The sequence below is a fragment of the Betta splendens genome, chromosome 4 (genome assembly GCF_900634795.4).
Source record: "Betta splendens chromosome 4, fBetSpl5.4, whole genome shotgun sequence".
NCBI lineage: Eukaryota > Metazoa > Chordata > Actinopteri > Anabantiformes > Osphronemidae > Betta > Betta splendens.
This window is the reverse complement of record NC_040884.2, coordinates 12,117,418-12,131,264: the sequence shown is the minus strand read 5'-3', so window position 1 is coordinate 12,131,264 and position 13,847 is coordinate 12,117,418. Positions and strand designations below refer to the sequence as shown.

General features: G+C 48.0%; 1 protein-coding gene across 7 annotated transcripts in view; it reads left to right on the top strand.

The window, feature by feature from the left end:
• Positions 1-13,847, top strand: part of LOC114853251 (guanine nucleotide exchange factor VAV3) — a 50,890-nt gene that overhangs the window by 5,604 nt on the left and 31,439 nt on the right. For all 7 annotated transcript variants that reach the window (XM_055508053.1, XM_029146402.3, XM_055508054.1 and 4 more), the window contains exon 2: positions 3,907-4,023. In XM_055508053.1, the coding sequence (XP_055364028.1) occupies positions 3,907-4,023 (117 nt within the window). The remainder of the gene's footprint in view (positions 1-3,906; positions 4,024-13,847) is intronic.

The following is a 13,847-nucleotide window of genomic DNA, read 5'->3' as shown; positions in this document are numbered from 1 at the left end:
GAATGGAAACACTTACTCCTGCCGTGGTGGTGGTGGTGGTGGGGGGGGGCGTAGAGGTGCTCGGGGTGGGGGTGGACACGCCAGGGCTCCCCTCGCTGCCTTATTGTGGCTTCATGGGAGAAACTGAGGGGGAAGCGCAGACGTGGAGCAGCAGTAGAAGCGTGTCACCGGGGGTTGGACGTCGTCCTATTATGTCATTATGTCACTGCAGCTGATCAGCTTCACCAGAGTTCATGAGGAGGACGAGACTCAGACGCCCACGCCAGCCGCTCGTCCCTTTAGAACAGGACGTGACTTTGTGGGTGGGAGCATCTCCTGTGTGAGCGGGGGTGCAGTGTGAGGAACCAGACCTCCTGTAGGAAAGCGGGTTAAAGCTGCTGCCTGGGGTTTTAACATCCACCAGGAGCGTCAATGGATGCACATGAAACCTTGGCGTTGGCATGGAGACATGTTACATAACAGGAAACACAGATAGACACAACATGCAAACACAACTGCTGCCCGTGGCTTCCGTCCACTTCAGTTCACTTTGATTTACTGACACTGTCCATTTGTTCATTTTGTTTTGAATTCTACATGTTATATGGACTTCACAAACAGCTCCGAGCTTTTGTACCTCTCTCTGCCATGACTGTTCTGACCACTCAGACACAGCCTGAACCCAGTCATCTTTAGCCACAACACTTGTTTCCCTTTTTATTCTACGTCTGCAGAAATAGATGATGCATGATTTGATGCTACTGTAGAAGGAAAGTGACACAGCTGGTGATGAGGAGACTGACACGACTGGGTGACAGATGAAAACACCAGACTCCAATCCGTTGCTCTGTCTGTGATGCTAAATCCTGCACCATGTTACATAGCTTCTAGCAGTTTAGTGCCTGTTTAATGGTAGAAGACAGATAGACAGATGTTATTGTTATCTTACACTGACAAAGGCTGTTGTGGGCTGAAATCAGATTGAGACATGAGAGTAAAGGAAATGAGATTAAGCGGCTGCTGCCAACTTGAGTCACGAAAGTGAAAGGCAACGACAGTTTTCATCTTTTCACACTTTTCACATCTAAACTTTGAGATAAGGAAAGATGAGTTAGTAACCAACCACACAACGACAATCTGCCGCCCGCTAAGTGAGGGCGACGAGCCGTGACAGGCCAGGCTGCAGCCTCAGACCCGGGGAGGGAGCGTCCACGTCCCACTTCCTGGTCACAGCTGACGAAAGAACCCGACGTGACACGGACGCAACCCTTGTGACATGTCACCCAGTGACACCTCCCAGCAGAAGGCGACAGACGTGCTGGTTCCCTTTGAATCAGCGCCGCTCCCGCTTCTCAGCCGTCCTCCTCACTGTGGTGTCAATAATCACGTTTACCAACCAAGTTAGACTTTTTGCACAAACTCGGTGGAAAACACTGAAAGAAGGTCATCGTGAGCTGTGGTTGGCTGCATAGATCCATAGGCAACAAGAGAAGGATTTCATTAAGCTTCACGATATGCACAGGGCCGTAAAAGGCTCAAGCTTGTTGCTATGGAGCTTTGACTTGTATGAAGGAATACATAGGCAGAAAGTGGATCCAGATTGTGAACACAGAGCATGACCTGGCTCGTATCAGACGCGCAGCGGTGGGACGGCTCTGTTTTTGCAGCGTATTCCAGATGGCTGGTCTCAGAAATGAAGTGCACTGGTGGGATTTTAAACCTTCTACACTGGCCTTGAATAAGCTAAACATTGTTATCATGGCTGAATGCGTACAGCACAGTGTGTGTGTGTGTGTGTGTGTGTGTGTGTGTGTGATTCTTGGGGGTTTTATTCTGAAAATGGGTACAGTTATCTACTGTACTCCTGCATAATGACTATTTTCCATTCAGCTCAAAGGAATGATTATTGTAATTAGAATATAATAGATCATCGTAGTCATAACAATATTTGAAAAAAATAAATGGAAAACTGGAAAAATGTTGAATTCATCAGGCTTTGTAGCTCTTCATTTACATTGTTGTCTTCTTTATTTTATCATACAGTAAGATGTAAATCAGCTGTGTTAGTTGTTTACTGTAGAGGCGTAGTGACTTAATGTGAGTCCTTTAGTTCACCAAATGTGAGAAAAAAGAGATGTCAGATAATTTATTGGGGTTTTTTTTGGGGGGATAATTTATTGACCTGCCGCCCTGTGATGCAGACGTTCATTTGGGTGTTTTACAGCCTTTCAGGGGACTTCCAACTGCATCTCACGAGCCCCAAACGCATCAGAACAGTCAAACACTCCTCCCAGTGCAACTCACTCTCTCACACACACGCGAGGCCATTTTCTCCTCCAGCCCCGACAGTGGAACCGCTGCCTCGCGCCGCCGCGCTCTTGTTAATCCCGCCTCGTGTCTCCGGCTCATACGCGCTCCGCGAAGCTGCTTCCCTCAGATAATTTGCCGAGGTCCTCTGGGACGCTGCAGAGACTCCAGGCAGGCAGGATGCGCTTGTCTGATAAAAGAAAGTGATGTGAACAAGTGTAAACATTCAATATTCCGCACTCGCTCGCTGCCTCGTATCTGCGCGGCCGAGGGCTTTTCTCTTTCTTGTGAAGCCATCTGTAAAGTTGGCTTCGACTGGAGTGGACGTGCGTTTCATATTTCATACGGAGACAAATCCCACCTGAGGGGCGGCGCGAGGCAGTTTGGTGAATACCAGAGTACATCTGGCCTCGTTTCTCCAGACGTTGGGGACCCGTTGTTACCCCTGACCCCCGACCCTTAAACCTAACACAACCCCAAAGCTGCTGGTTCACACATCAGCAGACTGACACATGCCTGTTTGAGGAACCGGAAACAACAAATGAAATCCACTTCCTGCAAACCTGTTACCCAAGAAAAGAAAAAGGAGAAGGAAGCTGATGAAGTGTTAGCACTGCAGAATATTAAGCATTTAATCAGTAAATATAGTGATTGAGTAACAGCAGTCTATAGATTCATTTTGAAGACATCACGACAAAATCAAACTGTCCCGCTTCAGTTATTGTTATTCTCTCTATAAAACGCTTTTCCTCCATCCTCACGCTGCGAAGTACAACCTCTTGTTTCTTGTGAAAAAGCTTCTCGACATCGCTTTTATTCGACCTGTTTAAAAACTCGAAAATTGGCCCAAAAGCTTCATCGGTGGAACGAAAGCCTGCCCGTGGTCCCCGGGCGGCTGCCGCTCCCTCGCTGCTGGCTGGAGGCGTTGGCCAACGCCAGCGTGTTGACACATTCCTCTCCGCTCGTCTGTTGCTCCACTTGCTCAATGCCGTGGCTTCACTTCTGCAGCATCCAGCGCCGCCCACAGCATCACTCCAATAGATCCTCCGGGATCACGAGCATCAGCGGCGGGTTTAGTCGCAGATGAGGCATTTTCACTAAGGGGCCGAGATTAGAGAGAAAGGACTGGCTTTAAATAGAGTGTTGCCTGAAAAGAATTGTAGTTATATCATAGTTTAAATAATAATAGTTTGATTTTTTATCATTGTTGCCTATACTGCACAGGGCACAGCTCATGAGCCTATTAGCTAATTATCTACATAAGAAGATCTATTTCCTTGAATTAGCATTTGTAACTGTTTTTAGTTTTGTTCATTCTGTCAGTGGGACTAAATGAGTTGCCTTCCTTGTATCTACTATTCAATCAGCCACCTCCTCACTGGCCTAGTTCTACACAAGATAACGTGATAGTAATAATGAAGGTTGGTTCATCCATCTTTCAGCGCTGCGGTGCTTCTCCGCGCTGGGAGGCGGAGGAGCAGAGCAGCGTTGTGTAACATTCAGGGATGAGGTGGAGATGAGAGCAGCAACGCACAAACGTGCCGCATCCTTCATGCACATCTGTACGCTGGCGTGTGACTCGCTCACTGATGGTCTCTCTCTGTGCCCCCCCCCGTTCAGTTCCTGTGCCTGAAGAACATCAGGACCTTCCTGGCAGCGTGCAGCGAGATATTTGGCATGAAGAAGAGCGAGCTGTTCGAGGCCTTCGACCTTTTCGACGTCCGGGACTTTGGAAAGGTGAGGCCCAGAAACTGCCTGTTCGCCATCTGTCCCCGAGGATTCACCGAATTAGCCAAATGTGCTTTCACGCCCCCTCTTTGTGTTTGCGTGCCAGTTATGGAACATAGTCAAAATTATTTATAGTGAAACATGGAACATGGTGGTGCACATGAGGCTCTTATCGCCTCTGCACCAGGCAATAACCGCGGTCTTTATTTATATAGCACTTTGCTAAACGTGTGTGTTTGACAAGAAGACAAATCAAGCTAATTAACACGATAAAAGAACACAAACAAGTCAATGGGTGTTTATAGGTGGTAGTGACGTTAGCTACAGGGCAGCGGGTCCTTGTACAGTATCATTAGTAGATGTCTTTCCCATCATTCCATGTGTCGATGGAGCGTCTCAGGCAGTATTTCAGCGTTCCCCACGCCGCTGCGCTGGAGCTGAAGTCAGCACCAGGACCCAGCGCTTTAATTACCTCTGCTGATTAGAATGAAAAAGCCTCAGTGTGCAGACGCTGGTGGTGGCCTGATGAGAGCGCTGACCTGCCCTGAGGGAGAGGCTTTAATAAGTCAAAAAAACAAAGTCCGTTTGACCATAGGGTCCATGAATATGCGATATTGGCCGACCCAGTGTCTTATAATGACCGACCATTCTTCCTTTACGTGACTGTGGGTTTGAACTAAACCTATTCAAGGTTTGCTTTGCTGAGCAGATTTAAATAGCTGAGAGAATTAAGTCATCTCTTCATCACCTGCTGCCAACGTTCCCATTTCAGCCCTGCAGAGGCATATTTTCACAGGAACCAAGAGGTTCTACGCGTTTAGTAATGCACACTATTATAACAGATACGGTAAAGCTTGTTTCAGTCGTCGTCGAGGAGAGAGACACTGACTAACCGTGAAGCATTAGTCAAAGCTCAGATGCTAAACTCACTGCTGGCTGTGGGTAAGACGTGTTTGTGTGCGGTCATGAAGATTGCTGTGTCTTGGTAAACAGACTAGACTGACCCAAATAGACGTGAATGAATGATGAAGCCTTCATCGTGGGCTTGGTTACTAAATGTGAAATTTGTCTGGCCAATTAACTCTAAATTCTCCACTTTAAATCTTTAATTTCAACCTTCAAACGTAGACCCGTTTTTTTTTGGTTGCATCCTCCTCCTCCTGTGATTTCACTTCACTCTCCGGCCTGAATATTTAACATCTCTGAAATTAGACGGCCCCACAGCCTTCGCCTGGCTGCTTCTGCAGAGGCTAATGGAGTGAGGAGAGCAGGAAATGGGTGAAGCTGTCACTCACCTGCAGTTCTCTCTCATTTCATTTTTTTTTGTTGTCTTAAAATAGCTGCTGGAGTGCTGCTGAATAAAACATCACACGAGTCTGTTTATTTTAGAATCTGTGCGCTCCCTCTCTCTGGGTTTACACTTGTAATCGCAAGGCCGTTTCTTGGCTGCGGCTGCACTGAACCCGCATCAGACAACCTTCACCGTGCAGCCTGGAAATCGTTCTTGACTCCACCTTGGAGCATGTGAGCGGAATCGAAAGAGGCCGTGAGAGCTCGTCTGTTGGACGCGAGGGCAACGCGCAACGACGCCCTTCGGCTCGTTGCTCCGCTTAGACTCGAACCGTGGCTCTCGCAGCACATCTGTCCGGAGTCACGGCGGAACATCTGGCTCGTGCATCTGCGTTGCAGGCACATGCAGGGTGGTGTGACGCGAAGGACCGCACGCGCTCGCACACCTGGCACACAGAGCTCCACAGTCAATAGTGGTGAAAGCCTGAGTTTACCATCATCAACACTGCCCTGACATAAAGCAGCATAAACTAACTAAAGCAGCCATGATATGTAGTTTTTATTAGTTTGAAATGAAATATACTTTCTTGGGTGTTTTGGACCTACAGCTGTGACTGTGACTGAAGCTGGTCGTGTCTCCGGGTCAAAGGCCTTTTCATACGTGATGTCCAGCTGCTGAGCTGTCCGTGTCAGCCGCTGACTAACTGTCTCACTTCCATTTTATTGCTAATTCCAGGCATTTTCCATCAGCTGCTGCCAAAATAGAATCAAAATGCTGACAGGTACCTTTCATGGTCACAGCCACATGATGCACACTCGCCTGAGTCATTGTTGGACTATTATAATTTTGCTTACTTGAGGTGAGGGTGACGCCAGATCCGGCCTCACTTGCACATTTTCACGTAGCGCGCTGCTTTTAAGCGGCCGCCACTGTTGCCGAGCGCCGTTCTTCACGGTTCTTGCTTCTACCGCTGCTGTCTCTCAGATCATTAGCTAAGTTGCATTCTCGCCGTTTGCCTCAGATCCTGCGCGGCAGCTCCCAGGCTTTTGCGTCTGGTCCCTGCCGTCAGTCGGATTGAAAGCGCCACGCTAGCTCTGTGCATCTGAGGACCATTACTGTCTCTGATGCATGATTAGGTGGATGAAGATCCTGATTGTCTCTGTGGCGGGGGGCTGGGGAGTGGGCAGCAGCGGCAGCAGCAGGGGCTGGGGGTGGGACGGATGTGGAGAAGGAGACAGGCAAAGCGGCTTTTATTGATTGGTGCCTTTGTCCTCAGCTTACTGTGATAAATTTACTGGTGGAAACCCACTAACGGCTGATGCATCTGCCCGCCTCCATCTGACATCTCCCCGTCTCTGTCCTTTGTCCTTCAGCTCTGCTTTCTCCAGCAGATATCAGATGTCGGCCACGCGCTAATGGATACCTTGCCTGTGTGTCTCTGAATGCAGTGCTGCTGGTTCACTTCTGCTTTCGGGGCAGATTTTTAAGGCACAATAATGTCCAGTCAGTGTTTGGGTTAATACTGAGCTTAAATGAGCCTGAAATCGATAGTGATAGCGATGAGGATTACTTGAATCTACTGATTTGGTGTAGGAGGTTGATTTAATGTCTTTTAGGAGTCCCTCACTTAAAGCTGCAATTAAACCTGTGTAATGGAGCTGTAAAGCCACTTTAGCCTGGCGTAATGAGGTTTCATTGGTTTTCTATTCGCACAGAGAAAACAACAAAACAACAACTTATACAGGAGATCGTAAAATGGTGTTGGCTTCAAAGACGTGGCCTCAGCAGAGTCTCAGATGCAAAACAGATGTAAAAGCAGCTGCTTGGCTGCTCTTGACAGATGTCTGAAGAACAGACCGTTTCCTGGCAAATGCAGGTGTAAGCATTGAAATCAGTAATGGCTGCATTCTGAATGAAGTCACCAGAGAAGGGTGGTGGCAGGAAAGGCCCCTACTGAAGCCCAAGAAATGAAATCTGATCAGTCATAGCAAGACTTAGGTGATTTTGCATCACATGTCCTGGATCGAGGCTTTATTTGGACCGTAAGCAGAAAATCAAGTGAGTGAGTGAGTAGGGAGAAGTGCAGGTATCATCTTTATGTTTGAGTGTTTCTGCTGATCTTTCATCCCTCATTTTACTCACTGGGCTTTTGGAGGCATAACAATCTGATGGAATCTGCCTCTAAACCCACTCTGGATAATTCATGGACTCCTGGTGACTGAACTGCAGATCTTTGAGCGTGGATGCTCACAGTTACGTGCCAGAAATAAATCAATAAAAATCACAAAGCCAACTCCCACTGAGCAGCTTGTGTCTGCGCTGGCCTCTGCATCTGCATCTGACAACTGGGATGGACCACGGGCTGATCACGCTCGAAACGCTTTTGTTTGGGGAAAAACACGCGATAAGAGTCAAAGTACAGTAGCAGGTGACATGAGCCGCTCCAGGCTCCAGAATGTGAGCGTACAGTAGCAGCACTTACATTCACCATGTGTTTCCAGTCGCCATATAAAAGGCATAATAGCTGCTCTGACATTTGACAAAATGTCATATGGAGAATGAGGGAATACGTGTGTGTGTGTGTGTGTGTGTGTGTGTGCGCGCGTGCGTGCGTGCGTGCTGAATCCTCCCCTCAGCGCTGACTGACTCATCTCAGGTTTCAGAAGGTGGCAGGAAACAGGAAGAGGAAGCAGCGACCACAGAGCCCCCTCGGAGCTGGTTTCTGCCTGTGTGGCTTCATGCAAATTCAGCAGAGACATACAGTAACTGGACATGTGCAGCTGATCCGTGGACGCAGCTCCCGGTTCAGACCCTCGCCTCTCTTTGTCCAGCTCTCTCTCTGATCGCATTTAGAACATGTCCAGGCTCTTGCTCTACCAACTCGCCCACTTTGCTTTTGGTTTTGTGTGGTTTGCTGCCCGCCATGAGCACCAGCATATGTAGTAATTGCTATAGGTGTCTCTGTAAAGCGAGTCTGTCGCTGCCATGGTCGCGGTGCTGCTCTTCTTCTTCTTCTCGTCTCCTCTGGGGCTGTGTGGGATCAAGCAGCCTGTCGAGCCCCATCTTCAGTTCTCCATCGACCGCCGAGCGTTCCTGTGACGCGGCCTGAGCCCCGGGTTGTGGAAGCGTCAGTGCTGGCTGCTGCCTTCTCTTCGTGTGGGAGCGAGCGCTGCACATCCTCGCCTCGTACCGCTTCAAAGGCAGCTTCGCAGCGAGCGTGGAGCACGTGAACGCAGCAGGCCGCACCGAAACGTCTCCAAAGGAAACCATGACAAGGCTTCAAACCCATTTGAGTCAGTAAAAGTGCAAATGAGAGACAAATCGACGAGAACAAACCATAAATATTTATATTAAAGTTTGACCTTCTGAGCATTTTTACCCTTATTTTTATGATGTGACCTCACTCCAGCTGATATGATCAGCTGCTGGTTTAGTAGAATACCTCCTGCCAGTCAGACGGTGACATGAGGCAAAGCGGGTGTAATCTAGGTTTGGGGAGGTGGATGCTGGGTGTCAACGCTGTTGCTGGTGGCTCTGCAGGGGCCGCGGCGTGAACCGCTTGATCTCGTTGCATTTATTCGCGTGTCACCTCTGAGTCAGAGCCGGCCGAAACGCCGGTGGTGCCGACGGAGCCACCGTGGTCAGGATCAAAGTCCTCCCTCCGCCGTCCTACTTTCCCCCCGGCTTCAGCTCCGAGGGCTCTGCCGCCTGCGACCACAGGAGGCGGCTCACGTCTCACTGTGAATACACGACGCCTTCAGGCTTTCGCTACAGATGGTATTTTACTTTAGAAAGTGGTCGACAAAAAAACCTGGGGTTTCATTTTTTTCATTCAGACAAAAAAGCTGATTTAGTTTTATTCACTGCAAAAATAAAGGCAACAACAAAAAAACCTGACACAGATAAAGATATAGCAGTCGTGTGTTGATGATGTGTGTGCACCATAAACCACATACACTATATAGCTGCATATTTTATATGTGTAGATGTGATGCCATGCGATGATCAGTCCATCAAAGAGCTGAGATGGAGTAATGCTCAGATCCCGGTGCAGCATCTCGCCTGCCGCTGTGAGACGGAGATGGGTTTCCCTCCCGGGTCTCAGCTGGCTTCACCCGAAACGAGAGAAGAGGGAGAGTTAGTTTTCAACAAGTGCACTCTCTGTCCGCGAAACATCTCTACAAACTTTCCTTTAAATCTTTCATGAAGCGCTGGAGGCAGCGGCTGTCATCTCCCCCGCCCATCTGCGCTAACAGCAGCCAACGCAGCTTCGCGGGAACGTTCATGTCCTTCTTTCATCTGCAAACTAAAGGTTCGTCAGACGCCACACAGATGTTTTCTCCAGATGCTCAGGCTTCAGCTGTGGAGGCGGGTCGGGGTCTTTGCTTTCCAGAGGTGTAGGTGGACGCAGCGTTTATTCAGAAGGCTCAGAGTCTGATCCCCTCATACCTCACCACAAAGTGCTGCGTGTTGTATCAATGAAATGGTTTCTGCCACTTGCACATGAAACCTTGTGAATTATTCACATAAGGAGGCTCTGATTTCAAGACACACGATGGAGATCACAGCACAGCAGCATTTTATGTCTGTCTGCCTTAGTTAACGAGGCTCGGTCCGTAAACGGTCACTGTGATGTATATGGGTCAGCCGGCCTGTTGCGAGTCTGTTGCCATGGCAATAACTCGTGCTTCAAACTTTACTTCAACAGCTTTGGCACATAAAAACAGATGGAGGGTGTGAATCAGAGCAACGCTCGGCATCCCAGGAGATGTGTGCTGTGAAAAGCCAAAGATCGATATCTTTACAGGCGTCGCCGCAATTATTACTGTCATGCCTCACACACGGGAATAATCAGTTTGTAACGGTTCCATGGACACGGAGTGTAGATCATGGGTCCCAGATCCTGTCTTCAGAGACATTAGTCATGGCTAATCTCATCATCTTATTCATCTCACCCTTGTTCTGTGGATCGTCCACATTAATACTGTGCTGATCCCACGATGAGGCGCCTGAGTTTATAATGAACAATGAATCTAATACATTAAACTCATTGATTTAATTCAAGATTGGGTTTTTTCATCATATTGGTCTGTATTGTTATCACATGGTGCAGCCCCAATTAAAACCTAAATATAGATACTATAGGAGTAGAGTCATCTAAATTTGAAGTAATAGCAATGAATGTGCTAGTGGACCAGTAGATGGTATTTAGCATCGTGGTCCCACAGCTTCCGTAGAACACTTTTCTTACGGACTTTTCCTTTGACAAAGCTGTGTTGAGCTGAGGCAGATGGGATGAGAGAGCAGGGTGATGATGTAATGCCCAGTCAGAAGCTCAGCGCAGTCATTAGGATGCGTCCGCTGTGAACGCCTGTTTCGGTGCCATGACAACACGATAGCGCCTCACGAGGGCCGAGCAACCGGTGCACACCTAGAAACACAGTTAAAACAAGGGCTGCAATCAGCGAGCAGCCCGTTCACACAGTATGCGTGCTCTTATGAGACAGCGGTAACATCAGCGGCTCTGTGTCACTTTATTGAGAACTAACACATACGTACTTGTGACTAATGAGGAGGATTTGCACAGACAGATCTAATTCTGAGTGATTAAACAGGGAACTCCCCAGGGGACAGCATGCTAAGTGATGCTAACCCACTTCCACCATGTGCAGAGCGCCAGCAGCAGCCACCCAGCGCTGGGAAAACACGTGCATGGCGCACGGACGCTGTTTGATTAGTGTCTGCTGTCTGTTTCTGAGACACCTTTGGGTTTCATCACTTACTTTTGATGTGTCACGTTATGTTGCCTTAATAAAGAATTTCCACAACTTGCATCAGAAAGTCTTTGGCGAACAGGATCGGCATCAGCGAGTGGACGTCGGATCTGATTAGCGGAGCAGCTGTACGACATTAAATCTGGATACTGCAGCTTTGATACGCTCACGTGTAATAAAAACAGTATCAGCTATAATAAGAACAGACATCATGCATCATAGACTGACTGTCATGCCTCGAAGCCAGAAAAATAATGTAGTTCACTCGTAAGCTGATGTGTAGAAGTATGAGGTGCAACAGGATGGATAATAACATCAGGCTCTAGGTTCTCCTTCTCCAGATTCATTGCTTTAAGAAGTGAGAGTCTGTTTGTAGTTCTGTTGCTGTGACTTTGGCTTGTTTGTGATTGTCCAAGCAACAGTTAGCTTGTAGCTTTTCAGTGATGGGCTCCTTTGCATCCTTTGGATCCATGGGGAGGACACAGGGGAGTCCATATGGACAGAAAGCTCATAAATACGTAAATAAACTACAAACTGGAATCTGCAGCTCAGCTTTGAAGCCTGACTCTTAAAAGTCGCCTTGTTGGTCTGACGACGCCTTGAGGGAGACCACTTCCCCAGTTTTCTAAACTAGCAGCAGGAGAATGTTTCTGACTTGGTCATGTCAGTGTGATGAAGCTATGGACACACTGCGTTTGACTGGCTGCTGTGTGGAAGGAGAGATGAGGTCACGACTTTTGCATGAACAACAGTAACAGCAGTGATCACAACAGGGACAGAGATGCATCAGCATACAGTACATCTGACGGGAGGAGTTTTACACCTCAAATCATCCACACTTTTATGTATCGCAGAGCTACAAACAGCTGCTTTATGAATATGCAGCATAGACAGTTAGAGATAAGTATAGTCAGTATTTTAAGCACATAATCTTTATAAAATAAAGATTAATATTTAATTACTTGCGGGACTTATTTGTAGCATTGTTACATATCGAGCAAACAGGAACTCAAACAAACAAACCTTGACTTACAGTAAGACAGGAAGGAAATTACTAGGTCAAACCGATGTAACATCAAAAACGAACCAAGGACTGTGTACAAACAACAACCTCAAAAACTCAAAGACCCTGGTGAAGTTCATTACACAAATTACAAGCAGGAAATGACAACAGAGGACAGAACGGAATCTAAATGTGTTTCAATGTAACACTCAGCAAGATAAATGATTTGTTTTAGCACTGGAGATCTACGCTTGTGTGACTGTTGTAATATTGAGCAGTGTCTATAGGATCCATATCCGTCATTTGAGCTGTGGATGCGAAGCTCTTTGCTTTGGGGGTGATGATTTTTGGGGTGAGCATGTGTGTTCAGGCTCGGCTACACGCTGGTTCACACGCCGTGAAACGCGGCTGCAGCGCTCTCACCTGTCAGCAGAGCCGGGACTCGACAGGTCGGGCGTGGTGGCGCGTCAGGGCCTCGAGCAGCGCCGAGCTTTGATGAAGGTTGTGAGTCTGTCAGAGCGTGAAAACCATGCAAATGTGTTATGGCTTGCGAAGCAGCGAGCGGCTCCGGAGGGCTTTACGCCGCGGAGGCTGACGTGATCCACCTAGACAGCCACGCTGACGACCTTGCTGTTGACCTGCTGCTCAGTGCTGATGCACCGCGTCAAAGCGGGGGCTCGTTCACACTGAGTAACATCAATGGAGCCCCGAGACGGAGTAGGAACGTGACGTCTTTGTGCCGGATCATGAGATTTAGCTTCTGTTGGGGCAGAACTGCTTTCTGTTTTCTACTTTCTCACCATTTCTACTGATTGACAACAAGTCGAAGTTTTTTTTTCACTAAATACTTATTTCAAGATTTGAAATAGAAGAAGAATTTTTTTTTCTTTAAGTTATTCCTCTTCATTCTTTATTCTGCTAATCGCTCTCCATTGGGTTTTATACGCGTCCTCTCCACAGTTCGGATGCACTTTCCATATGCTTGAGTGTGTAACCAGTGCTGAGGACTAAGTGAAGCGAATGCGAGGCCTGAATTCCAATCAGCCGTACGTCTGAACCCGAACACGCTAATCACACATTGTGCTGTTAATGAGCTTTGGCGCTGGCTGCCTAACATTAGCTCGTCACTCGCTCACAGCGAGTCACGCTTCTATTAGCTCATCTCTAACACACACCACCTGCACCTACGCTCACACAGTTTATATATACACGCTGTATGAACGCAAACAGGCCGACTGATGTACATTTGTGTTACACTTTGAATGCTGCGTAAAAGAACAACATCAGGAACAACAGGTGGGTTATTTGGGTCATGTGAAAAAGGCAGAGAGGAGAAATTTTATGGAACAAAAGTGAAAGTGAAGCCTTTCCATCCTCCGCTGCCACGTGTAACAAAGTGGAGCATCCTCGAGTTTTACAGATTCATCCTCTTAGACAAAGCCTGGGACAAAGCAGCGAAACACGGGCTGCTCCACATACGAGGCAGCAGGTTTAAACTGAACTCAGTCGGGTGGAAAAATACCCAGAAATGATGCTGAGATGACGCTGACGTGGAGTGACGGGGCTCCTACACTCCGTTCGGCCGCCTGCATCTTGTCCTCGGGCGTCACCCCCCGCGGTGCAGAGGAGCCCTGGCAGGTGTGTTTGCCAAACAGCTGATGCCCGGTGTGTTCAACAGGTGGAGTGATGCCTTTCCAAAACGTAGCAGATAAAAATAAGCTGCATCATGGGCCAACGCCTGCTCTGATGCTTAACCGCATTTTCT